At 46.9% G+C, this 27,697-nt stretch overlaps 1 protein-coding gene across 5 annotated transcripts in view; it reads left to right on the top strand.

Annotated features, from left to right (window-relative positions):
- Positions 1-27,697, top strand: part of PEMT (phosphatidylethanolamine N-methyltransferase) — a 157,237-nt gene that overhangs the window by 67,098 nt on the left and 62,442 nt on the right. For all 5 annotated transcript variants that reach the window (XM_007656627.4, XM_007656632.4, XM_007656619.4 and 2 more), the window contains exon 3: positions 24,869-24,984. In XM_007656627.4, the coding sequence (XP_007654817.1) occupies positions 24,869-24,984 (116 nt within the window). The remainder of the gene's footprint in view (positions 1-24,868; positions 24,985-27,697) is intronic.

Here is a 27,697-nt window from a genome sequence, read left to right on the forward strand (position 1 = left end):
ACATGGTCTCTGTCCCACATGGGGCTCAGTCTGGAAGAGAGAGAGGACAGGTTTTGAAACTCCATTTTACAGATGAGGAAACCGAGGCCCAGAGAAGTGAAGTGACCCAAGGTCACATGGCAGCAGTCAAGTGGCAGAGACAATATTAGAACCTAGGTCCTCTGACTCCAAGCAGGTGCTGTTTCCATCCTGTTTCTTGGCCTGTTTGTTAACAGAGCAAAGAGGCCACCCTGGCCAGCCACATGGACCCTTACAGATGTCTGGAGCAGAGTCAGCTCTAGTAGTTCACTTGACTGGAAGGGGAAAATGACGGGTGGGACTTTCCTGCCAAGAAAGCAGCTGAGAGCTGAATTTCTGAGATAAACACGTGAGCATAGAGAGCCTCAGGCAGCAGAAGGCTCTTTAATTTGCTTAGCATCTTCCTCCCGTGCACTTGGAACCGATTTCTTAGTTCTGAGGCCCTGTTTAAAAAGAGCTAGGGCTCTTGGCTTGACGCACCGTAATTTGTTTAGGTTGGTGAGCGGCTCCACCCAGCTTTCTCTCCAGCTCACTCTTGGTCTCTGCCATGCCCAGGGCAGGGAGACCCCACTAGGTGGGTGACCACCCATGTCTCCTCCAGTCAGTGGGAGGCCAGACCCTGAGCCTGGCCAGAAGTGTCATACTCCAGAGCCTAGTTTTTGAGTTGGTGAGGATGAAATAATAATTATAATAATTATGGCATTTGTTAACTGTTTACTATATGCCAAGCACTGTACTAAGCGCTGGGGCAGAGACAAGATAATCAGGTCCCACATGAGACTCGCAGTCCAAGTAGGAGGGAGAACGGTTATTGAGTCCCCATGAGAAAGAGGGAACTGAGGCATAGAGAAGTGAAGTGATTTGGCCAAGGTCACAAAGCAGGTAAGCAGTGGAGCTGAGATTAGAACCCAGGTCCTTTGACTCTCAGGCCCATGCTTGAAATCGTGGATTCATTCAAAAACATTTTCATCTTGGGTTGTAGTATGAGAGTAGCAAGGTGAGATGGAAGGGGGCAAGATGATTGAGTACTTCAAATTAATTCATTCATTCAATTGTATTTATTGAACGCTTACTGTGTGCGGAGCACTCTACTTAGTGCTTGGAAAGTACAATTTGGCAACAAATAGAGGCAATCCCTACCCAACAATGGGCTCACAATCTAGAAGGGGAGAGACAGACAACAAAACAAAACAAGTAGACAGAGGAGTTTTTATTTGATGCAGAGGTGGATGGGCAACCACTGGAGTTTCTTGAGGAGAGAGGAAACACGTCCTGAACGTTTTTGTAGAAAAATAACCCGGGCAGCAGAGTGAAGTATGGACTGGAGTCGGTAGAGACAGGAGGCCGGAAGGTCAGCAAGGAGGTTGATAAAGTAATCAAGATGGGATAGGATTAGTGATTGTATTAACGTGTTAGCAGTTTGGATGGAGAGGAAAGAGTGGATTTTAGCTATGTTGTGAAGGTGGAACTGACAGGATTTAGTGATGGATTGAATATGTGGGTTTAATGAGAGAGAGGAGTCAGGGTTAATGCCAAGGGAGCTTGTGAGACAGGAAGGATGGTGGTGCCATCTATAGCCATTCATTCATTCATTCATTCAATAGTATTATTTGAGCGCTTACTATGTGCAGAGCACTGTACTAAGCGCTTGGAATGAACAAGTCGGCAACAGATAGAGACGGTCCCTGCCGTTTGACGGGCTTACAGTCTAATTGGGGGAGATGGACAGACAAGAACAATGGCAATAAATAGAGTCAAGGGGATGAGATAATCATGTGGAGGACAGGGTTTGAGAGGGAAGATAAGTTTTGTTTTGGACATGTTAAGCTTGGGTGACAGGAGGACATCCAAGTAGAGATGTCTTGAAGGCAAGAGGAAATGCGAGACTGCAGAGAGGGAGAAAGATCAGGGATGAAGATGTAGATTTGGGTGTCATCTACATAGAAGTGGTAGTCAAAGCCATGGGAGCAAATGAATTCTCCAAGGGAGTGGGTATAGATGGAGAATAGAAAGGGACCCAGAACTGAACTGAATAGAGGAACTTCCACAGTTAGGAGGTGGGAGGTGGAGGAGGAGTCCATGAAGGAGACTGAGAATGAGTGGCCAGAGAGATAAGAGGAGAACCAGGAGAGGACAGGTTCAGTGGGATAATATTATATCGCTATGTTTTCACTCTTAACTATGGTATATTTGTCTATTTAGAGCTCCTTTTTTCCCCAGTAGATTCTAATTTTCTCAAGCAGAGGAAGTGTGCTTTTTATTTCTTCACTTTGTTTCTCAAATACTTCATAGAGTGCTTTGTACACCTTTAAATGCTCTCACCAAGCCCCACCGGTACCAATCTGATCAGAAACGTATCATAGTCTGAGCCAGCATCAAACCAGATGTCTCTGTGGCTCTCCATACCCCCAGCCTGGTTCCATTAGGGGTGCAGTGCTGGGAGTGTGTGTGGTCGTCATGATCCTTGGTAGAAATCAAAGAGCTCGAGTCGACCTTGACGTCAGAACTCCACCTGCACTGACCGACCTCCTAATAAAAGGCAGTGTTGGTTATAGAAATAAGAGACGTTGTTTATAGAAACCTGTGCGTATCTAGACAGCCTTCCACCTCTAACCAACTCTTGCCAGTTCCCATTTTGTCTTGTCTTATGCTGTTGCATCGTCTTCCACCCATAGCGACTCCATGGACGCATCTCTCCCAGAATGTGCCACCTCCATCTGCAATGGTTCTGGTAGTGTGTCCATAGAGTTTTCTTGGTAAAAATACAGAAGTGGTTTAACGTTGCCTCTTCCGAGCAGTAAACTTTAGTCTTTGCCCTCAACTCTCTCCCATACCACCTCTGCCCAGCACGGGTGAGTTTTGACTAATAGCAGATTGCCTTCCATCCCCTAGCCACTGCCTAAGGTAGGAATGGAATGGGTATGTCTCTGCTTGACTTTCCCTCCCTGTAGCCGAGACTGGTAGAGTACTGGAAACTCTCCAGGGGTAGTCCTGAGAAGGGCTGATCCCATTTTAAAGCAGCTAAAAGCAGGATAAGTTTGGACCCAAGAAGGTAGTTTGTCTGTTTCACTTTATTAAATAACAGTCCAAGTTCTCATTTTTTTTTCTCATGGCTTCACTCCTGCTACACTTCAAATGTTTATTGTAATTCCTCAGATTTGCATATCAGCTTTCTTCTAAAAAATCACGAAGCGTTTTATTTTATTTCTCCTCACCACTTCCACCTGAGCAAGGGATGGGGTCAGGTATTTGGCCCATTTTACAAATAGGAAAACAAAGGCCCTGGTAGTGACTTAGTGACTCCACACGGTTGGAATCCGGCTCTGTTCACTCCAAGGTCAGTGATCTGCAGGTACGGGAGGACACTGTGAAAATCTTCCCTTGGTAGTAAAACCACATTAGTAAACATTTTAGTAGCCACACGTACGTTTCAGCAAATAAATGTTTTATTTGGTAGCGGTCTAACAGGTCAAATGTAAAGTTCAGAAATACGCCCGCTTCACTAGCAAACCTTTTCAAACAGAAAGTTTCTCTCCAGTGCAAAGGCGAGGCTGACATTTACTTTTAAGGCAGTTAATATGACCAAAGCCTTTGGAAACGTTGACTGGTCCCACCTCCCCCCGGGAGCTCTCCTATCGACTGGGACCTTTCCTGACCCATCATAGGCTACCCCACAGAACTATTTCCAAAAATATTCGAACAGCCTTCTTGCTGACCTTCCAGTCTCCTATCTCTCCCCTCTCCAGTCCATACTTCGCTCTGCTGCCCCGATCATTTTTCTACAAAAATACTCAGGCCGTGTTTCCCCTCTCCTCAAGAACCTCCAGTGATTGCCCATCCACCTCTGCATCAAGTAGAAACTCCTCACCATTGACTTTAAAGCACTCAGTCACCTTGGCCCCTACTACCTCACCTCACTACTCTCCAACTACAACCCAGCCCGTACACTACAGTCCTGTAATGCTAATCTTCTCACTATACCACGATCTCAGCTGTCTCGCCGTCAGCATCTCACCCGTGTTCTTCCTCTGGCCTGGAACGCCTTCCCGTTATCCCAACAGACAATTACTCTCCCTCCCTTCAAAACCTTATTGAGACACATCTCCTCCAAGAGGTCTTCCTTGACTAAGCCCTCTTTTCCTTTTCTTCCATTCCCTTCTGCATCACCCTGACTTGCTCCCTTTATTCATCCCCCTCTCAGCCCCACAGCACTTACGTACATATTTGTAATTTCTATTAATGTCTGTCTCCCCCTCTAGACTTTTAAGCTCATTGTGGGCAGGGAATGTGCCGGTTGCTACATTGTACTCTCTCAAGCACTTAGTACAGTGCTCTGCACACAGTGAGTGCTCAGTAAATTCGTCTTACTGGACCAAAACCTAACAGGAAAGAGCGAGAGGGATCATCAGGGCTTAGTGTGCATGATCAAGTCATCAAAATGATGATCAGAAATAACAGCAGACTCAAATTTTTTACTGCACGGAAGAAGGCAATGTTAAACCACTTCTATATTTTTTACTGAGAAAGCTGTATGGTTATACATAGCAGAATGACTAAAGCAGAAGATAGGACATTCTGGAGAGAATATGTCCATGGAGTCGTTATGAGTCAGAAACAACTCGTCAGGCATTTGAGAACAACATAGCTGTGGGGCTGAGGGCGAGGTGAATATCAAAGTGCTTAAAAGTGTATAGGCAAAGTATGGGCTGAAGTGGGGAGAGACTGCGAGGAGGCTAACACAGTAGCCAAGGTGGAATATGATAAGAGCTTGGATCAGCATAGTAGCAGTTTGTTTGGAGCAGAAAGGGCAGATTTTAGTGATGTTGTGAAGGTAGAGCTTACAGGATTTGGTGAAAGATTAAATACGTGCGTTCCTAAGGGGTCCAGCCTTGCATTTTGCCAAGAGCTGTGAGAATGGGTTTTCCCAGGGTGTTTTACCAGCTCTTTTGCTTACTATTCTGTGAATCATCCCCACCTTAAAGTGCTCCAGTAGAGAAGTGGATGAGCAGGCTTAGACTGTAGTGATAGTAAATAAGCATGCATAACAGTAAAAAAAAAAAAAAAACAAACCAAAAACAGGCAAGCATGAACTGTAAGTTTGGCTCAATTCATCTGTGGAATTAGCTGTTTTAATCGCAGGCAGAGCTGTTCAGATTAAGTGGGTAGCCTTAATCGGCAAAATCAATTCAGGAAAGCAGAGCATCTGATGGGATTTGGATAACGTGATTCTCCCAATCTCAAACGCGATGGAGGTAAAATGGTGCCTAATTAGGGGAAAGTGACAAGGAGTCAAGTATTGTTTCAACAGCTAATTAATGTTTCCTAGTCAGACTTGTGCTGCTGAAGGTTGCATGCCATTATCTCATCTGCCGAGACACCTTGATGATATTTCACATGAGCAGACCACAGGGAGAACACATTTAAATCAACTCATTAGAGATGGCATTCAGAACGCCCGTTATGATTACCAGCTTGTACAAATTAATTTGCAGTTTGTTCGTTCTTTTTCACTGACTTTCCTGACCCTCTTTCTTCCCATTCCTCCTGTGACCTTGGCTAGGTTCTTAAGCAGATTGGGAGTCAGTGTCCTTCAGACCCTTTGGTTTGGTGGCGTGGCAGGCTGGGTGAGGGTCCTCTCTCTGAAGAACAGAACACGCTGCATGGACGGGCAAAGGAGTTTGGGTCTTCAATCTTGGCTTGGGTGTTAGGGATTAAGTAGCTGCTCTACTCAAACACCCCTGTGGCCTAGCGTGAGTTTAGCAGGATGCATATGGTGAAGCAGCCTGGCTTAATGGATATCGAGCACGGGCCTGAGTGTCAGAAGAACCTGGGCTCTAATCCCGGCTCTATCGCTTGTCTGCTCTGGGATCTTGGGCAAGTCACTTCACATCTCTGGGCCTCAGTTGCCTCATCTGTAAAATGGGGATTAAGACTGTGAGCCCCTTGTGGGACAGGGACTGTATCCACCCTGATTAGCATGTATCTACCCCAGCGCTTAGACCTGTGCTGGACACGTAGTAAGCGCTTAACAAATACTATCATCGTCATATTATTGTAGGGGATCACAGGAATGATTAGCTGCATCCAGGCTCAGCCAAGCCATCCCCTTTAGCTCTTTCTCTCACTTTGTGTGTGCTTCCCACCCCCACTCCAGTGCCACTCCCCCCTCCCCCCATCCCGGCCATAGCCACCTAGGTCAATAAGATAAGGTGGATGTGAAGACACAGAAAGGATAAGACCTAACCTGAGAAATGCCATCTGCCCAGGGAGCTATGGCAAAATGTTAACCTGAAAGCTTTTGGGTAGGCCATGTTCCGAGTGAGCCAACAACTGTTACTTTTGGATCTGGTAAGTATGTTTGTGTGAAAATAACTCCGTCACCCTCTTAGCTGGTGCCCACACCTCTCTGCTGTTACGGACACGTGAGGAATATTCCAGTCAAAAATACTGTCTTCGTGCGTAGCTCCCTCGAGGGAAATAATAATCAGCCCCTTTACTAAAGGTACAGAATTAGGTGCATGCAAGGCCAATTCCAGGCAAAGCTCAACCCTGCCAGGATTCTGAGTCCAGATCTATCAAGGAGAAAACGGGGTGGTGATGATGATGATAATAATAATAGTCATATTTGTTAAATGCTTACTATGTGCCAAGCTGGGACAGATACAGGATAATCAGGCTCAACATAGCCCCATCCTACCTGTGCTCACAGTCTAAAAGGGAAAGAGAACTGTTATTTAGTCCCCGTGTTACAGATGAGGAAAATGAGGCACAGAATAGTTAAGTGCCTTGCCCAAGATCACACAGCAGGCAAGTGGAAAAATATGGAATTAGAATCCAGGTCCTCTGGTTCCCAGGCCCAGGGTCTTTCCCCTCGGCTTGCGCCAGCCTAGTGGATCTACGTCCAGCCTTTCCACAATGCTGACAGTGATTGTGTTTCAATTAAAAGCCTCTCTGTTACTCTGCATTCATCCACAAGGGACTGGCGAGCAAAGTTTATATCTCTTCACTAACATATCAGGCAGAGCTAGGAAACGGGCTCTGCACGGAAAGCAGTAGCGGTGGTATTTGTTAAGCACCTACTATGTGCCAGGCCCTGTACTAAGCACTGGGGTAGATACAGACTTATCAGGTTGGACAAAGTCCCTGTCCCACATGGGGTTCACGGTCTTAATCCCCATTTTACAGATGAGTTAACTGGAACACAGAGAAGTTAAATGATTTGACCAAGGTCACAAAACAGACAAGTGGCGGAGCCGAGATCAGAATAATAATAATGGTGGTATTTGTTAAGCGCTTACTATGTGCAAAGCACTGTTCTAAGCACTGGGGGGATACAGGGTGATCAGATTGTCCCACGTGGGGCTCACAGTTTAAATCCCCATTTTACAGATGAGGTAACTGAGGCACAGAGAAGTGAAGTGACTTGCCCAAAGTCACACAGCTGGCAAGTGGCAGAGCCGGGATTAGAACCCATGACCTCTGACTCCCAAGCCCAGGCTCTTTCCACTGAGCCACACTGCTTCTCAAGAACCCAAGTCCTTCTGACTCCAAGGCCCGTGCTCTGCCCAGTAGGCCACGCTGCTTCTTTGTAAGACGATGAGGTAGGCAAGTGGCCTGGGTCATTCTCTTTAACGGCCCGGCACCTGTAGTTGGTGGCTCATATACCCCCAAGGTAGGTGAGGAAGATCTCAATAGAGAAGCAGTGTGGCTTAGTGGATAGAGCACAGGCTTATGAGTGAGAAGGACCTGGGTTCTAATCCTTTCTTCCACTTGTCTGTTTTGTGACCTTGGGAAACTCACTTAACTTCTCTGTGCCTCAGTTACTTCCTTGGTAAAATGGAGATTAAGACTGTGACCGCTGTTTGGAGCAGGGACCTTGACCAACCTGATGAACTTGTGTCTACCCCAGTGTTTAGAACAGTGCCTGGCAAATAGTATATAAAAAAATGCTTCCCTCCACCCCAGGCATCCAGAGGATGGCTTACACCCAACAGTGCATGGATGACCGATTCTTGGCCGATAAGGAAGGGTGTGAAGGCTGGGGAGAGAGTTAGGCAAGCAGCCTCCCAAGGTCACCGCTATCGAGTGTCTTGCCAGAACCTCCACGGTCATCTCGTCCTGAACCGCAGCCTGTCTCCCCCCAGGGATAAGTCGGTGAATGAATCATCTCTTGACATTTGCCATGGGGCTTTCCTTACACTTCCTTCTGTACCTCCTTCCAGCCTCCTCTCCATCCCCCTGCAGACCTCGCTAAGAGTCTCACTGCGGCATCAGATCCGGGCCTCCTTTTTCCACAGCACTAGTCTTTCCTTTTCTTCCACCCTCCCAGTCTTGTAGCAGGAGGGGGTGTTACTGCCAGCTCCTTTTTCAAAGCTAAAACACAGCCTGAAGCTTTAAAGACCTTCCTGCAGGCAAACGGAAATCTAAGGAGACTGCAGACTGCAGAAGAAGAGAAGAACAGGGAAACAGTCAGTTGAATAGGAACAGCCGCATTAATGACAATTAACTCCCTCCAGTTTCCATGGTGCTGTCAGTCCTGTACAACAGCAGCATAGTGTAGTGGATAGAGCACGGGCCAGGAAGACAGGAGGTCATGGGTTTTAATCCCTGCTCTGCCACTTGTTGGCGATGTGACCTTGGGCAGGTCACTTCACTTTCTCTGGGCCTCAGTTCCCTCATCTGTAAAATAGGGATTGAGACTGTGAGCCCCATATGGAACAGGGACACTGTGTCCAACCCGATTTGCCTGTATCCACTTCTGCACCTAGAACAGTGCTGGATACATAGAAAGTGCTTAACAAATACCATTTCAAAAAACAAAACAAAACACTGTTGCCTTAGTCGGGTTTAGGTTTCTAAGCCCAATATTTTAGATTCTCTAATTCCTTCTTCCTTCCTCCAGCTGGAGACAGTCAGGCCCCTCCAACCTCAGGCTGGATCAATCGGTCAATCAATTAGTGATATTTATTAAGTGCTCACTGTGTGCAGAGCACTGAACTAAGCAGTTGGGAGAGTACATTATAACAGAATTGGTAAACACATTCCATGCCCACAACAAGAGAAACGGTGAGCCATAGTGAACAGAGCATGGACCTGGGAGTCAGAAGGACCTGGGTTCTCATCCTGGCTGTGCCACTTGCATTGAATTCATTTGTTCAATCGTATTTATTGAGTGCTTACTCTGCAGAGCACTGTACTAAGTGCTAGGAAAGTACAATACTGCAATAAAAACAATAGTAAAATCCCTGCCCTCAGCAGGCTTACAGTCTAGGTGGGGGGAGACAGACATCAAAACAAATAAACAGGCATCAATATAAATAAATAGAATTATAGATATATACATATGCCACTTGTCTGCTGTGCAATCTGGGGCAAGTCACTTTCTTTCCTGGGTCTCAGTTACCTCATCAGTAAAATGGGGGTTAATACTGTGAGCCCTACATGGGACATGGACTGTGTCCAACCTGAGAAGTTTGTATCTATTCCAGCACTACTCCAGTGCTCAGTATATAGTAAGTGCTTAACAAATACCATAGAAAGAACCAAAAACAAAATGAACTTACAGTTTAGAGGGGCTTAGATAAATGAGTACTCTCCCCACAGTCGAGAAACCAGTTTAATTGTAGCACTTCCACAGAGGTATGCCTTGTGTCAGGTGAATGCATACCTATGATATGCTGAGAAGGCAAAGGAGGGCACTTTAGAAGGAAATGGGGTCCAGTGTTTTGGGGTCCTCTTAACAGGATTTAGGATGGCAGCCAAGACTGCTGAAGGAACACATTTGTCATAGTCTAATGGAAGTTCTTAAAGACAGCTGAGCTGGGGCCTTCAGGTGGAGGGCCAGGAAGTATTAGCAATCAGTGCAGTGGAATGAGGATGCAAGTGGGGCTTGTGTTTGCCGCTCCCCCTGGACCCAGAAGGGAGAAGGAGGGACACAGCCACAGGCTTGGGTTTGGAGGAAAAATGTCTGTTGTCTTCTTGAAACCCCTTTGCCACTGCTATCCCGAAACATGGGCCCAAGTCAAGACATGAAAATCCCCAGCTTCAGTACCTCTCCCAGGAGCACATGAAGAAGTAGGAGGATTTTCATCCCGGCTCTGCCACTCAGCTGTGAGACTTCTGGCAAGTCACTTAACTTCTCTGTGCCACAGTTACCTCAATCTGTAAAATGGGGATCAAGGCTGTGAGCCCCATGTGGGACAACCTGATCACCTTGTATTTATCTCAGTGCTTAGAAGAGTGCTGAGCACATAGTGCTTAACAAATACCATTATTATTATTTTGTTTTTATGGTATTTGTTAAGTGCTGTGTTCCAGCTATTGATCTAAGCACTGGGGTAGATACAAGCTAATGAAGTTGGACGTGGTCCATATCCCAATGTAGGAATTGCAGTATTAACCCCCATTTTACAGTTGAAGTAGCTGAGGTACAAGGAGGTTAAATGGCTTGCTCAAGTCACACAGTAGACAAGTGGTGAAGCCGGGATTGGAACCCAGGTCCTTCTGACTCCCAGGCCTGTGTTCTATCCATTAGGCCAGGCTGCGTCTCAGGGTTGGAGAGAGAGCAGGTGGATGCTACATTCACATAAGTAAATAACACAAATAAAGGCTTCTCCTGATCTGGTCATCAACCAGCAAAGCCAGACCTTTGTCGGATTCAGTTGAGCTTTGGGCTTTTCGGGCCATATTATTGTCTCTAGAATGTAAGCTCCTAGTGGGCAGGGAATTTACCAACTCTGTTGTATTGTCCTCTTCCAAGCGTTTAGTACTGTGCTCTGCATGCAGTAAGCACTCAGTATTTACCACTGATTGATTTCCAGAGTACCCAAGATTTTAAACCTTTCCCAGTTGATTCCCATCTCCCAAGTCAAATTGATTTATTTATTGATCAATTGATCAATCATATCACCCCAGCAGCCATCTGTAGTACATATGAGTTGGCTTTATCCTGCCTCAGTAATTGCTTATATCGATTCAGTATAATCAGCCGTAGCCAGCAATTCATTCAGGTGACACTGCTTTAATGACTGTCTCCCTAATTAAACTCACACGGGGCAGGGAACATGATTCTTGCTCAGGTTGTCCTTTCCCAAGTGCTGAATACAGTGCATTGCACTTAAGAAATCCTCAATATATGCAATACTACTATTAATACCAAAGGAGTAACCTTTTTTTGCTGTGAGGTCAGGGAGCTATATTAGTCTGGGAGTCACCAGAGCCCAAGAGGAGCTTTGACGTAAACTTAGGTGGTTTCTGTCTCAGGGTTTGGGGTCACATTACCTGGAGCTGGAGGGGAAAACCCAGGGATCTCTGAGGGTCAGCCCATGCTGTGATGGTAGCAGAGGATTTGTCTTCTAACAGATCTGGTCATTTAATGGGATGTTCCATCAATCACTCAACCAGTCAGTCATATTTGTTGAACACTTATTGTGTGCAGAGCACTCTACTAACCTCTTGGGAGCATGTAATAAATATAGCAGAATTGGTAGAAATAGTCCCTACCCATAGCGAGTTCTCAGTCTAGAGTTGTCACCACCAGCTAGTTCAGTATCATTACTCCATTTTATTTGAAACTGCCAGGTCAGTTGTTAGCCAGACCTTGGCCTTCAGCCCTCAGGTTTCTCCTCTTTCCCCCCACCCCCCTTTAACTTGTCAAAGTCTGTTTTGTTTTGGGCTTTAACTCAAATCCCTAACCACTCACACCTATACTCCATTTTTCTTTCATGAAAGCAGCTCAGGGCGGCAGGTGGGCATTCTTCACGTAAGGTCAAGATCCAAAGAAGGAAAGAAATGCCTGTTTCTTTGGCATTTAATAAAGGCCGAAAAGCTCGAAATGCTTGTTTATTGGAAATAGATAGGCTTTCAAGTCACAGTGCGGAGTGCTGTTCCTTCTCATCAAGGTTGCTCCTTTCTTACCTCGGCATAACAAAGCAAAGGGGCGGGGGCTGTGGTTGGTCTTTTAAACAAATGCTACTAGTTTGGCTACTCGTGTTCCCTGCTCCCAACTAGCTCACCTGCTCACAGTCAGTCAATCGTATTTATTCAGTGCTTATTATATGCACAGCACTGTACCAAATGCTTGGGAGGGTACAATAAAACAATATAACACATTCCCTGTGCACAATGAGCGTTCAGTCTGGGCTTGCCTTTGGTCTCTCCCGCCTTAATCCTTTGTTCATTGGTGTGTCTCTACTTGGGTTGCTATTCTGCGTTAGCTCCATCTCACCTTCTTCAAAATTCTGCTCGGGAGCCACCTCCTCCATGAGGCCCTCCTAGATTAACTCCCTCTAACTTTACCTCAGTCAGTCCGGTTACCCCTCAACACTTGTTTACATAGGTAGATTATGTCCATAGGCTTCTGTCCTGGTTTACTTGTATTCTTTTTGTTGTATACCTTTGACAACCAATTGTCACTTGCCAGAGGCATATAAAAGACCCTCTAGACTAAGCTCCTTAATAATTATGGTGTTTGTTAAGCACTTACTAGATGTCAAGCACTGTGGTCTGACGGATATGGAGGGGGAGGGAATTCCAGGCAGAGGGTTGGAGTGAGCAAGAGGTCAGCAGGGGCAGAGAAAAGTCTGAGGCACAGTGAGTTAGTTCTAGAGGAACGAAGGATAGAGAGAGCTAATTGAGTGCTTTAATGCCACATAAATGGAGCGTGTGGGAATTGGCTTTATTATAAGGTGATGGGATCAGTTGCTCCATCTCAATGGATTTGAATCCTCCGTCTCTTGCTTTCTGTACAACCTTTATTGCTTTTGTGTTCCTAATTCTATTCTAATGGAAGATTTCACCTTCTACCTCGAGCGTACCGTGAGATCGGCTTTGAACGTGACAGAATTATTGCAGCGGTTCTAGAGAGTGCCACATTGAGGGGTTCTCTCTTCTGCTTACATAATGCAGTCTTTAGGGGTGTTTGGCAGTCAGGAATTCTGAATAAATGCTTTCAGCTCACATGATCCCTCCCATGAACACATCCCACCACAGGCATCACTGTGAGGCCCCTTCAGTGAAGAGCAGCCCCATCGAAGCTTCACAGGCTAGATGAGCCCTGGGCCTCCCAATAAGAAACTATGAGGGAGATCTTCCTCTAGTGGAAGGAAGGAAGGAATTTTGCTGTTAGAAGGAGGTGTCCCCCAGGGCAGGCCCTGAGCACATTTCATTCAAACCTGATTTTCCAGCTCTCTTTTCCCCGAACACTGATCCAAAGCAAGTGCAATGAAAAGATTATTTCATCATACTAATGCATCAATCTGTCCCAGTATTGAAACTCTGACTTAGGAATGTGTCTGTTTCCTTGTAAGAGAGGCCAGGGAGGAAACAGAACAGAAAGAGAAAGTTGGGGGTCGGGGGAAGCAGCGTGGCTTAGGGGATAGAGCACAAGCCTGGGAATCAGAAGGACCTGGGTTCCAATCCCACTCTGCCACTTATCTGCTGTGTGATTGTGAGCAAGTCACTTCACTTTTCTGTACCTCAATTACCTCATCTGTAAAATGGGGATTAAGAGTATGAGTGTCATGTGAGACAGAGACTGTGTTCAACCTGATTAACTCATATCTACTCCAGTGCTTAGTACAGTGCTTGGGACATAGTAAGCACTTAGCAAATACCATTGAAAAACAACAGCAAAAAAAGCCTCTGTTGGATTTTACTCTCCCATGTGCTTAGTACACAGTAAGTGCTCAATAAATGCCATTGATTGAATGATCGATTAGCTTAGAAGAACCCACAAGCCGACTAGGTTAAAGTAATCTTTAGAAGGGGCCTGGCCTCTTCTCTCCCACCTGTCTCAGAGTATAGCATATGGGTCTCAGAATGCACCTTTCCTATTATAATTACATGGCCATTTTTGGCCCACAATCCTGTTTAAGTAGAAGGAGCCAGATGTGGCTTTAACTAGGGCTCCCCTTCTGGATAGTTGAGCTGGATCAGCTTCTCTTCCCATTGTTTAGAGAAAACGAGATTATTTACCTTTTGGAGACGTTGTGAGTAATAAACCATGGGCAAGCTGACCGGATCGAACACCCTCTTCCCTGACTGTGGCCCCCACCGGGGGATTCCCATAAACCGGCATTCCCACATCACTGCTTTCCCCTCCGCCGATAGAATGAGGTTGGACTGTGGAATGCTGGAGGAGGAACGAAAAGCCTAACATGCGTTGAGCACAGAATCCCAATGGAACATAGCGGATCAGAGCCAGACCCCAGCCCATCCTCAGCGGGCCCGGCCCTTTCATCCCTAGACACGTCTCGCCCCGTGAGCCCCGGCCAGTCCGCAGCCCAGATGGGCACGCCTCACCCTGGGGTCCCACTGACCTGACTCACCAAAGGGGCTAGCACTTAGCTCGTCTGCCTCTCTGGCCTCCGACCTCGGCCCCGACTTCTGTCGTGGATCATTTCCACCGCGGCCGGCCCTGGGGGATGGGGCTTGATGCAGAGGGCAGGATTCCGATCGCAGGCCCCGTTTTGGGTTACGGACTTTCCAGTCAGTTCGGTTACGCTCTATGATGGGAGTTCTAAAACGACAAGTTGATGACCCCCACAAAGCTGCAGCCAGGCGAGATAGTCTTTGCTACGCCTGGTTAACGCTCTCTGCTGTCTAGAGGCACTTTACAGCCCTGAAATTACATTTCTTCAGGGTATTGAAATGTGGCCACTTTTCTCCGCCATTATTTATAAATGGGAAAATGCTGCGTGAAGAAAATCTGCCTGCTGGGTCTTTTAAGTCAGCATTCATTTCAGTAAAATAGAATGTATGAACAGATTTACCTGTGGCCGTTATCAATATCAAGACTAAAATTACTTTTTGGGGTACCCCTGTTATGTGAGGCCCCCTTCTAAAATCTAAGGGCTACATGGAAAGGGGAGGCAAATTGAATCAAAGTATTTATTGAGTACCTCCTGTGCGCTGAACACTGTCTGAAGCAATTGGGAGAGTACAGTAGAATTAGTAGACAGGAACCCTGCCCTCAAGAATTTAAAATCCAGTGGGAAAGATAGACTAAAATAAATTATGGATGGGAGGTAGTAATAGAGTACAAAGATATGTCCATAAATCCTGCAGTAAGTTAGGAGTACTCCAGAGAGTCTCAAGAGCTGAAAGTAGCAGCTGGGGAATATTAGGTGTGGAGATTAGAGGTGGCGGAGAGAAACCAAGAGAGAACTGTGTCAGGACAGCCAAGGTTAGATAGTGTTTCCAGAAGGAGGATGTGGTCCGCAATATCGAAGTCAGACCTACAGAAAAAGGAGGATTAGAGATAGTAATAAAAATTAATAATTACAGCATTTGTTAAGCACTTACTATGTGCCAGGCACTGTACTAAGCGCTGGGTGGATACAAGCAAATTGGATTGGACAAAGTTTCTGCCCCACCTGGGGCTCACAGTCTTAATCCCCATTTTACAGATGAGACAACTGAGGCACAGAGAAGTGAAGTGACCTGCCTAAGGCCACACAGCAGACAAGTCATAGACAGAACCTATGGCCTTCTGACTCCCAGGCCCGAGCTCTTTCCACTACGCCATGCTGCTTCCCCTAGAACAGAGTAGAGCCCATTAAATTTGGCAAGAAGGAGGTCATTGGTGACTTTGGAGAGAGTGATCTCATGGAGGGGGTGGAGGGGGGAAACTGAACTCTGGAGGCTCAAGAAAGGATTGAAGGAGAGGAAATGGAGGCAGTGGGTTTACATAACTCATAGCAGGAGTTTGGACAAGAATGAAAGGAGGGAGATGGAGTGATAGCTGCGTGGCACAGTGACAGTAATAGCAACAGAAGCATTGACTGAGCAAACATTTGATGCATTGCCTTGTACTCAGCCCTTGGGAAATACAGAATAATGAAGTGGTGTATTTTGGCTCACCAGAGGCTTACACTCTAACAAGGGGAAAGACAAAAATATTTACAACTTAGAGTGGTTAAAATAAATCAACTGAGCAGACTTATATTCTTGAAGGCTAAGGGTGGGTAAATAAATTCATAAATTCTAGAGGTCACTGAAGGGATGATAGGGCTCAGGGTGCTGGGAAATTTATCTGGGAAAGCTTGGTTGGAGTGGGAGGATTTTAAGAGGGATTTAAATGTCGGGAGAGCTGTGGTCTGTGTGAGGAAGGAGAGAGGTTTTTTTTGGATAAGGGAGATATAGGCATATCGGAAGGTGGAGGGGAAGGAGGCAGCAGAGAGTAAACAATTTGAAGAATAGAGGAGTGAAGGAGAGTGGACTCAAGTGTTTTTCAGAGATGAGAGGGGATGGGATTAAGGATGCAGATGGAGGGGATAGATCTTGAAAGCATTCAGGAGATCTTCTCTTTAGAGATGGCTGAGGTGGCTGAGAAAGCAGATTTTGGGGTGGGAAGAAGTTGGGGGAAGTGAGGAGATTTCAGGAGCACCTGCCAGATGGTTTCAAGTCTGTCAGCCAAGCAATAGGCAAAGTGAACAGAGACAAGAGCCGGGGTAGGTGGGGCTCCAGTGATTTCAGGAGGAAGTTTAAGATCTGGAATAATTGGTGGGGGCGAGAGACATAGGAATTGATGAGCAGAAATAGTGTTCCTGAGCAGAAGAGAGGGCAGAGTTATAGCAGGTAAGGATGAATTTGAAGTGGCTGAAGTTGGCCTGGTACCTCTGTTTCTCCCAAATAGCACTTGGCAGGCACGAACGCAGGAGTGGAAGAAGCAAACTGTGGTGGTGATCTGGGACTGGGGGTTGGCGATGTGAGATCAGTGAAGGGGCAGGGGGTGAGGGTGTCACGTTTGATGGAAGAGACAGAGTTGAGGGTGCGGATTTGTTAAATAGTAGCTGTGTGCCAAGCACCATTCTAAGCGGTGGGGTAGATATAAGATAAGCAGGTTGGACACAGTCCCTGTCCCACAGGCGGCTCTCACTCTTAATTCACATTTTACAGATGAGGGAACTGAGACACAGGGAAGTGAGGTGACTTGCCCAAAGTCACACAGCATACAGTGGCAGATCTGGGATTCGACCCCGGTCCTTCTGACTCCTAGGTCTGTGCTCTGTCCACTAGGCCATGCTGCTTCTCAGGTAACCTAATAATAATAATATTGGTATTTGTTAAGCGCTTACTATGTGCCGAGCACTGTTCTAAGCGCTGGGGTAGACACAGGGGAATCAGGTTGTCCCACGTGGGGCTCACAGTCTTAATCCCCATTTTACAGATGAGGGAACTGAGGCACAGAGAAGTTAAGTGACTTGCCCTCTGGCATGGAAGGAAGTCCAATAACCCTCTATAGCCTCCAAAGCCCCAGCATGTGTCATCATGGTCCACATCTGGGGCCTGTCCAGGATTCGTCACTATTACGTTTCCACTCTTATTGCCGGGTCCCGGAATCGCGTGTTCCCACCGAGCTGCCCGGGAATGAGAGGAGCCGAAACTATTAGGCAGGAACCCGAAGGGGAAATTAACATAGGAGCGATCGAGCTGTTCAATTGGTTGGAGATTGATTGTTGCAGCTTGAAATAACGGCCCCAGCTAAATATAAACCAGAGAACCATGGATGGGTCATTAATGTGATTTGTATAAGAGGTTTTTTCCCCCCACATCTCCTTCTCTCCCTGCTAGACCTGTATCTCGGGTTATTAGATTTACTAAACATGCACTCAGTTGTAAAAAGGTTTCTGGGCAAAGGAGCAAAAAATAAACCAAAATATAAAAAGGAAATGTGGCAGTGAGGCCCTTGCCTTGCCCACCAGCTGGATGGCAAAGTCGACGGCAGGTCCATTGCGCAGGTATAAGGAAGAGAAGGTTCAGGTATCACCTTTTTAGGGCAGAGGAGGAGCGTCAAGGAAACTATATGATGTTAAATTAAAAAACACCACTGCGGTACTGTGAATTCACCCAAGGTCAACAGGAGGGGGAGGCTTGGGATACAGGCAATGGAACTGGATAAGGTCATTTTTGCTGAGCTTCTCCAAAGGACTTAGATCTGACTCTAGATTTCTGCTTCAGGGAGTATTGAATTTCTGAAAGGCAGAGGTGGGGTGACTTTGTTCTTTTTTTGGCAGACTTGCTAAAAATGTCATTTGCGCTCCCCTAAGGCCCAGAAGAGGGTGATTACGGGTACGTGAGATAGATGAGTGTAATTTGTCATGCGCACAGATCAGAACAGAGGCCCCATAATGCATAGGCACATCTTGAATGCTCTTGGATTCCAACCTTCCAGCTCACAGGGATGAATTCAGTAAGTGGAATACAAGAGCTGTGGACTGAGTTCCGGCAGGGGAACTCCACAGTTTAACTAATCAATCAGTAACATATATTGAGAACTTCCTCTGTATCAAGCTCTTGGTATTGTACATCTGAGACACAACTCCTGCCCTCAACAAGAAGTTTACAGTCTAGCAGGGGAGGAAGACCTTGCATTATCAGTAGGAGGAAGCAACAGAGTTTAAAGATAGGTACATAAGTGCCAGCGAGTGAGGGAGGGGTGTGTATATAGTGTTCTGCACACAGTAAGCACTCAAAAAATACAATTGACTGCTTAGGGGGCATGGAAGTGCTGAGGTGCCTATAGGAGGTTGGGTGGGGAGGTAGATGAGAGATTAAGCTCTGCCACTCTGCATCCCAGCTCTGCCACTTGTCAGCTGTGTGACTGTGGGCAAGTCACTTAACTTCTGTGTGCCTCAGTTCCCTCATCTGTAAAATGGGGATTTCATTCATTCATTCATTCAATAGTATTTATTGAGCGCTTACTATGTTCAGAGCACTGTACTAAGCGCTTGGGATGAACAAGTCGGCAACAGATAGAGACAGTCCCTGCCGTTTGACGGGCTTACAGTCTAATCGGGGGAGACGACAGACGAGAACAATGGCAATAAACAGCATCAAGGGGAAGAACATCTCGTAAAAACAATGGCAACTAAATAGAATCGAGGCGATGTACAATTCATTAACAAAATAAATAGGGTAACGAAAATATATACAGTTGAGCGGACGAGTACAGTGCTGTGGGGATGGGAAGGGAGAGGTGGAGGAGCAGAGGGAAAAGGGGAAAATGAGGCTTTAGCTGCGGAGAGGTAAAGGGGGGATGGCAGAGGGAGTAGAGGGAGAAGAGGAGCTCGGTCTGGGAACGCCTCTTGGAGGAGGTGATTTTTAAGTAGGGTTTTGAAGAGGGAAAGAGAATCAGTTTGGCGGAGGTGAGGAGGGAGGGCGTTCCAGGACCGCGGGAGGACGTGACCCAGGGGTCGACGGCGGGATAGGCGAGACCGAGGGACGGCGAGGAGGTGGGCGGCAGAGGAGTGGAGCGTGCGGGGTGGGCAGTAGAAAGAGAGAAGGGAGGAGAGGTAGGAAGGGGCAAGGTGATGGAGAGCCTCGAAGCCTAGAGTGAGGAGTTTTTGTTTGGAGCGGAGGTCGATAGGCAACCACTGGAGTTGTTTAAGAAGGGGAGTGACATGCCCAGATCGTTTCTGCAGGAAGATGAGCCGGGCAGCGGAGTGAAGAATAGACCGGAGCGGGGTGAGAGAGGAGGAAGGGAGGTCAGAGAGAAGGCTGACACCGTAGTCTAGCCGGGATATAACGAGAGCCCGTAATAGTAAGGTAGCCGTTTGGGTGGAGAGGAAAGGGCGGATCTTGGTGATATTGTAGAGGTGAAACCGGCAGGTCTTGGTAACGGATAGGATGTGTGGGGTGAACGAGAGGGACGAGTCAAGGATGACACCGAGATTGCGGGCCTGCGGGACGGGAAGGATGGTCGTGCCATCCACGGTGATAGAGAAGTCTGGGAGCGGACCGGGTTTGGGAGGGAAGATGAGGAGCTCAGTCTTGCTCATGTTGAGTTTTAGGTGGCGGGCCGACATCCAGGTGGAGACGTCCCGGAGGCAGGAGGAGATGCGAGCCGATTAAGACTGTGAGCCCCACGTGGGACAACCTGATTCCCCTGTGTTTACCCCAGCGCTTAGAACAGTGCTCGGCACATAGTAAGAGCTTAACAAATACCAACATTATTATTATTATTATTATTAAGCAGGGAAGATCTTCTGGAGAAGATGTAACTTCAGAAGGGCCCTGAAGATGGGGGAAGCTGTAGTGTGCCACAAGTAGAGGTTGTTCCAGGAAAAAGTGAGGATGTGAGCAAGAGGTTGGCGGCAAGGGAGACAAGACCGAGGTGCAGTGAGTAGGTTGGTATTAGATGATCGAAGTTCACGAGTTGGGGTTTAGAGGAAGTGGATCAAGGATATGTTGTGAGGAGACAGTTGTTAGAATGCCTTAAAGCCAAGGAGTTAAAGGAAGTGAGTTCATTCCAAGTTTAAAAATCAGCATTTCTGGTGGGTATCAAAGTTGGGAGGGTGACCTGTTATAGCAAATTTTCATTTGTCTGTTGGGGAGGGTTGGGCGAGCAGGATGGGAGAGCTTGGATCATTGAGATCCAAAGATCTCAGTGGAAACAGTGTGGCCTAGTGGAAAGAGCATGGACCCAGGAGTCAGAGGACCTGGATTCTAATCCCTTTCTATCACATGTCTGCCGTGTGACCTTGGACAAGTCACTTAACTTCTCTGTGCCTCAGCTACCTCATCTATAAAATGGGGAATAAGACTGTGAGCCCCATATGGGACAGGGACTGTGTCCAACCTGGTTATCCTGTATCTACTCCAGTGCTTGGCACATAATAAGTGTTTAGCAAATACCGTCATCTTATTATTATTATTATAGACAATTCCCAAACCTCATTTCAGCCACCCAGGATTTGTCCAGATTATTATTATAACAATGATAATAATAATAGTGGTATTTGTTAAGCGCTTACTACATGCCAAGCACTATATTAAGCACTAAGGAGATTCAAGGTAATCAGGTTGGTTACAGTCCCTGTCCCACATGGAGCTCTCAGTCTGAGGGGTGGGGAGAGCCAGTACACTCTCTAGACTACACCGTTGTGGGCAGGGAAGTTTTCTACCAACGCTGTTGTATTCTATAGTGTTATGCTCACAGTAAGCACTCAAAAAATATCATCGATCGATTGATACTGAGAAAGCATTCTGCATCTCCCTGACTTACTTCCCTCTGTTCTCCCCCCCCCACCCTCCAGCCCCTCAGAACTTGTGTACAAATCTGTCCTTTTTTCTATTATTGTCTATCTCCCCCTCTCTATACTTTAAGCTCGTTGTGGGCAGGGAATGTGTCCGTTCATTGTTGTATCATACTCTTCCAAGTGCTTAGTACAATGCTCTGCACAGTAAGTGCTCAGTAAATATAATTGAATGAATGAACGAATGAGAACTGCTCATTTTGAGCCCTGTGGCATGTCCCTACTCCTCTCTACCCATAAACAACTTCTGGTAGAGGAGATGCCAAGGAGAAAGATGGCCCCAGGGCCAGGAATGGTATGAAGAAAGATAATCCTAGTAAAGCCACTGCTGGAACCATCCGGCTCCCAAATAATCGAGATTTGCTAGCACTACTCCCACAACCATTTCCAGCCTCTCTTCTCCCTGGTTTTGATTTCTCTCCCATTTCCCTGTGAGAGGAATACATTTCCCATAGAAGACCCAGAACCTTCCTCTTCTCCCACTCCTTTTCTGTGTCGCTCTGACTTGCTCCCTTTATTCATCCCCCTCCCAGCCCCATAGCACTTAGGTAAGTATCTGTAATTTATTTATTTATATTCATCTCTGGCTTCCCCTCTAGACCCTAGGTTTGCTGTGGACATGGACTGTATCTGTTATATTGTTACATTGTACTCTCCCGAGCACTTAGTACAGTACTCTGCACACAGTAAGTGCTCAATTAATTATTATTATGGTATTTGTTAAGTGCTTACTATGTGCTGAGCACTGTTCTAAGTGCTGGGGTAGACAGAGGGTAATCAGAGTGTCCCATGTGGGGCTCACATTTTTTAACCTCCATTTTTACAGATGAGGTAACTGAGGCCCAGAGAAGTTAAGTGACTTACCCAAGGTCATCCAGCCGACAAATGGCGGAGCCAAGATTAGAACCCCCGACCTCTTCTGACTCCCAAGCCCGTGCTCTTTCCACTAAGCCACGCTGCTTCTCTAGATAAATACGTTTGACGGACTGACCGACATTACCAACTTTAGCGCTGGTTTCCTTTTACCTGTTGGTAGCTGGGAAAGCCACTGAAGCAGACCTCTTCTTTGGCTTCAGCCATTGGGATGCCCTGGCTCCATGTGCTGGGAGAAGCCAAGGGGATTTGGAAAGATGGATGAGGATTTTCCCAGCCAGCCTATGCCCAGCTGACTCTCCACACAAAATGTTACCGCCGCGGCACAAAACAGGGAAAATCTATAGCTTAGGTGAGCTCATTGGAATTTGACCTGCTGAGCCAGCACCCTTTGGGGATGAAAATCCATGTCCCTGGAATGAATTATGGGCTACACGTGAAGCAGCAAATCACTTTTCTGCTTGATTACATGCAAGGAAATGAGTTTTAATTGGAATCCATAGGGTCGCGGTCTGGCGGCTTCATCTGTCTTGACGTTGGCAGGCTCGGTCAGGGAAGCAGACCCTAGGCTGCTCATGTGTAGCTCTGACCTCCTGACCCTTACCTGGGCATCCTGCCACCTGCGTGGTGCTGCGGCATTACGGGGATTCAGGCTTGAATGATGACTCGAGGACTGAATTGTCTTGCAGTGGTTTGCCTTTGCCCTTATTGATGCAGGCAGTCTCCGAATGGGCAGCCGAGGAGGAGCAGGGCCAGAGGCTCTGAGAGTCCAGGGTCATGTCGCCCTTTCTTCCTCCCTCTCCCACACCTGTGCTTCTAGTTCTGTGATAGTTGCACTAAAGTAGGTAGCGGGATCGAGGCCTGACCAAGAGGTGGAGCCAAAAGCAGCGTGGCCTAGTGGATAGAGCATGGGCCTGGGAGTCAGAAGGACCTGGGTTCTAATGCTGGGTCTACCACTTGTCTGCTGTGTGACTGTGGCCAAGTCACTTAACTTCTCTGGGCCTTGGGGATTAAGACTGCCATCCCCATGTGGGACAAGGACTGTGTCTGAGGTGATTAGCTTGTGTCTACCCCAGCGCTTAGTACAGTGCCGCACACATAGGAAGCACTTAAATATTTTTAAAAAAGGAGGAATCCTGGGGAACAGCCATGGCTCTGGTCGTGGAGGCTCTCTTTCTTCCTGAAGCAGGACTCAAATATGTCTGGTGTCCTTGGATCTGGACTGGGTGAACCTCCCCTCACAAGCCTTCTTAAAACCTCCCTTGTTCTCCTGTTCCAACTGTGCAGATGGGAGGAGAGCCTAACGGCAGGAGAATCAGGCCGTATTTGTTAAGCGCTTACTGTGGGTGAAGCACTGTTCTAAGCCCTGGAGTAGTTAAAAGCTAATCAGGTTGGATGCAGCCCCTGTTCCACTTGAGGCTCATAGTCTGAGAAGGAGGGAGAAAAAGTATTTCATCCTCATTTTACAGTTGGGGAAGCTGAGGTCCAGAGAAGCGAAGTGGTCACACAGCAGGCAACTGGCAGAGTCGCGACTAGAACCCAGATCCTTTCATTCATTCATTCAGTCATATTTACTGAGCGTTTACTATGTGCAGAGCATTGTACTAAGCTCTTGGATTGTACAATCCGGCAACAGATGGAGACAATCCTTGTCCAATAATGGGCTCATAGTCTAAACGGGGGAGACAGCAAAACAAAACAGAACAAAAGAAGTAGTCTGGCTTAAATACCAAGATAAAGAGAATCATAAATCCTCCGACTCCCAGGCCTGTGCTTTTTGTCTTAGGCGCCACACTGTTTGCCTCTTCCACCCCCATTGACCTCCCACTGGTCAATGTGGGCTAGGAGCAAGTCATCTGGGTTGCAGGAAGGAGGTGTTACTTTTTTATCTCAACCAGCTGCACCGTGCTTAGTCAGTTTATTGCCTTAAAACCTTTCCCGTCCTCCCACTGATGCCAAAGCAATGGGCCCCCAAATCGCAGAGCTGGGACTCCCCGCTCAAAGGGTGACCTAGTCCCCAAAGAAAGTCACTTCATCCTGGGGCCTTGGCTGGATCTGGGAAACATGGTTCAGGAGAAAGCCTGCTATCCAAATGGACCATTTAACTAAGAAGCAGCTTGGCCTAGTGGATGGAGCAGCCTGAGAGTCATAAGGACCTGGGTTCTAATCGCAGCTCTGCCATTTGACTGCTGTGTGACCTTGGAAGAGTCACTTAACTTCTCTGCACCTCGGTTACCTCATCTGTAAAATGGGGATTAAGACTGTGAGCCCTATGTGGGGCTCTTATGAATAAGTACCATAAAAACGAAAGAGCCCTGTACAGTGCCTGGCACATAGTAAGTGCTTAATAAATTAACGTTAAAAAAATGTCTGAGCCAACCCCCTCTTGGACAATAGGAAAGGTGTGGCTATGTGAACACAGTCGTGCACTCTATGACTAAGATAGCCAAACCCAATCTGGATATTCACATTTTTGACTTTCTTAAATGCCCTTGGACCCAGCTAGTTTATACAATTAGGGTTCTGATTCATTCATTCAATTGTATTTACTGAGCACTTATTGTGTGCAAAGCAGTGTACTAAGCACTGCTGATATGTCCAGAAAACCTGCACAGATGAGGTTATCCCAGGGAAGAGAGTGTGAACGTGGACGGAAGCTGGAGTTGAGCGGCTAATGCTGTGAGCCCCAGGCCAGCTCTCTGAGCTTCAGTTTCCCCTCTCTCCTTGGGAGAGCCAAGGAAATGGGGTGTGTGACTATGAATACGCAGCTCTTAAGCCATGAACCACAACTTCCATGCCTACTACCCACGCTGGGTCCTACACTTTATTTTTTATTATTCTGAAGACTCAGCCAGGCCTTCTGGGCCAAAACTGTATGATTGAATTTCTCAAATACCTTCTGAATTTTTCTTATTTGGTTTTTCTTTGGTCCCATTTAGGTTGCAAGATGGGAGCACAAAACCCGCAGCTTGAGCAAAGCCTTCGGCTCTCCGTACAAGGCCTGTTACTGCCTGGGCATTACCATCCTGCTACTTAACTTCCTCAGGTCCTATTGGTGAGCTTCTGCGTCGTGCTAATTCTTGAAAACCCCCTTGTCCTCAGCTAAAGGAATTTGTAATAGAAGACGGCATGACTCCCTATTGCCTGAGAGTGCCCAATGGGCTGGGTACATATTGACGGGCCAAACCTGGTCCCATCATTCAGCTGATGGGGGACCCCAGGCCTCAGTTTCTTCATCCGTAAAATGGGTCAGCTATTATTGACTGACCTCACAGGGTTGTGGCAGAGACTTTGATATTCTAAGTAGTGTCATTTGGCCTTCCCCAAACCCAGATGGTCCCAAGGTCTACCCTTTTCCTGCTCTTTTTGATGGGAGATTTATCCAAGGAAATAACATGGCCAATGTTCTTTATACTGAACTCTCCTTGTGATGCCTCAGTTTCTAGCCTGCTGCAGAGCATCTCTTCCCTCGCCCTCTTTGAACTGGCCTCCCAAACCTGCCCTTTACACACACGTGCCCCTCCCTGGGAGGTAGGCTGACCCGACTTGCCCCCGTTTGGGAGAAAATGGAGAGAGAGGCAGAGAGATGGCCACGAGCGAAGCTAGGATGAGAACTCAGGATTCCTGGCTCCCCTCTAACCTCAGCTATTCTTCAAATTCAGCCTCTGCCAGCATTGCCTCTTACGTAAACTGCAGGGAGTCTACTCAGTTTGCCCTATCTCCCCTACCCAATAAGCATTTAAAGGTCTCGATTGTGGTCAAAGTTGACGTTGCTTCTTTCGGTCACCTGGGTCAGTCGGGGAAAGTTGCTCGAGCCTTCCAATTTGAAGTGTTTTTCAGCCAAATTCCATCTCGGTTGCTTCTAATTCCAGGTTTAGGGGAGACGGGGCCAGGAAAGTGGAAAGATTCAGTGAGCAGTCTCATCCCATCTTGAGCTGAGATCGTAATAAATCTAGCTCCCTTTAGAGACAAAGAAACTTCTGCAAATGATCTGCACGTAGGAGGCAGCCAGGCCCCATTGCATTGTAAGTAAATCATTCTGTTTCAAGTCAGGAGGCTCGCTGTCCCGCAGAGGAGGGAGTGGGAGGTTAGGAGTGGCTCAGCCTACATTCCGCTGGTCACCGTTTAAATCCAAAAGCAACAATCAAGATTGTTTTCCCCCAAGCCCGCCCCTTCCTTCTCCATCTCCTAAAGGACAGGAACCATGTCTCATTCGCAACTCTGTGTTTTCCTAGTACTTAGTCCAATGCTCTGCTCACAGTAAGCAATTAATAAATACTACTATTTAACAGATGTTAGCTGTGATAGTTACTACTTCTACTATCAAGACTAACTAATCTGATAAACTGCCCTCTTCCTGATCAGGTCGGCTGAAATCCCTAGTTGAAAAAGGGGGTCGAGTTTGGAAATTGTTTTGGTGTAAGGTGAACCTCTGGTGTAGAATCAGAGGAAGTCTATCACTCTGCAGGCCCCACAGTGGGTTGGTCTATTGAACAAGGCTTTAGAGAGGTGACAGTCAATCACTCCAGTTTATTGAGCGCTTACTTTGTGCAGAACTCTGTACTGAGCACTTGGGAGAATACAGTATAGCTGAATTGGTAGACACGTTCCTTCCCCACACTGAGCTTGCAGTCTAGAGGTGGGAGACAGGCATTAATATAAATAAATGTTACATATATGTACATAAGGGTTGTGGGGCAGAGAGTGGGGTGAATATCAAGTGCAGATACAAGGGTACAGACGACTTAGAAGGGTGAGGGTGTTGAGAGTCCTCACCTGTTGTTATTTTTAAGCCCCCGTCTACACTGTGAGGAAATGTGTCTGCTAATTCAACTGTAATTGTACTCTCCAAAGCACTTAGTATAGTGTTCTGCACATAGTAAGAGCTCAGTAGATACCAGTGATCGATTGAGGCTCCATTTCTGCCCAACACACTACAGAGCAGAGTTCCCAAGTTCACTTCCCCTTAGCCTTAGAAATGGGTCCAGATGTTTAGGCAGGATTTCCTTTGGGAGTGTTTGCCTAGGGGCAGTATGGCAGTGTTGGTCAGAGTTCATTCATTCAATCATTCAGTCGTATTTATTGAGTGCTTACTGTGTGCAGAGCACTGTACTAAGCGCTTGGGAAAGTACAGTACAGCAATAAAGAGAGGCATTCCCTGTCCACAACAGTCTCACAGCCTAAAGACTGTGAGAGTCTAGAGGCTCACAGTCTAAAGTCAGAATTGGGCCTAACAAGGCTCTGGATCTGTTCTCCGGCCCTCAGCGGGGTCAGGAAGGACTGTGGAAAATTGGTATGGGTTTGGTTAGGCCAGGGAACTTCGATCCCATCTCAGCTCTTCCAGTCATCTGCTGTGTGACCTTGGGTGAATCACTTCACTTCTCTCTACCTCAGTTATCCCATCTGTAAAATGGGGACTAAGACTGTGAGCCCCATGTGCGACAGGGACCATGTCCAACCTGATTACCTTGTATCTACGCAACGCTTAATCCAGTGTCTGCCACATAGTAACTGCTTAACAAATATTGTAAACCAAAAAAAAAAATAAAAAGAAGGGAGGGAGCTGTGGCAGAGTCATGAGGAGTCAGGTATCCCAGGTATAAAGAAGCCCTTCTGACCCTAGCCCCACCTGCGAAATTTATCTGTGCGCCAAAGCTTCTTGCCGGAGAATAATTAGGGGCTCGAGATTTGCCGTCGTCAAAGTGGCTCAAAATCCTCAGCCTCTTTCCGTGCTTGGACGTCACGTTGCAGGAACTCAGTACTGCAGC

The sequence above is a fragment of the Ornithorhynchus anatinus genome, chromosome 2 (genome assembly GCF_004115215.2).
Source record: "Ornithorhynchus anatinus isolate Pmale09 chromosome 2, mOrnAna1.pri.v4, whole genome shotgun sequence".
Taxonomy (NCBI): Eukaryota; Metazoa; Chordata; class Mammalia; order Monotremata; family Ornithorhynchidae; genus Ornithorhynchus; species Ornithorhynchus anatinus.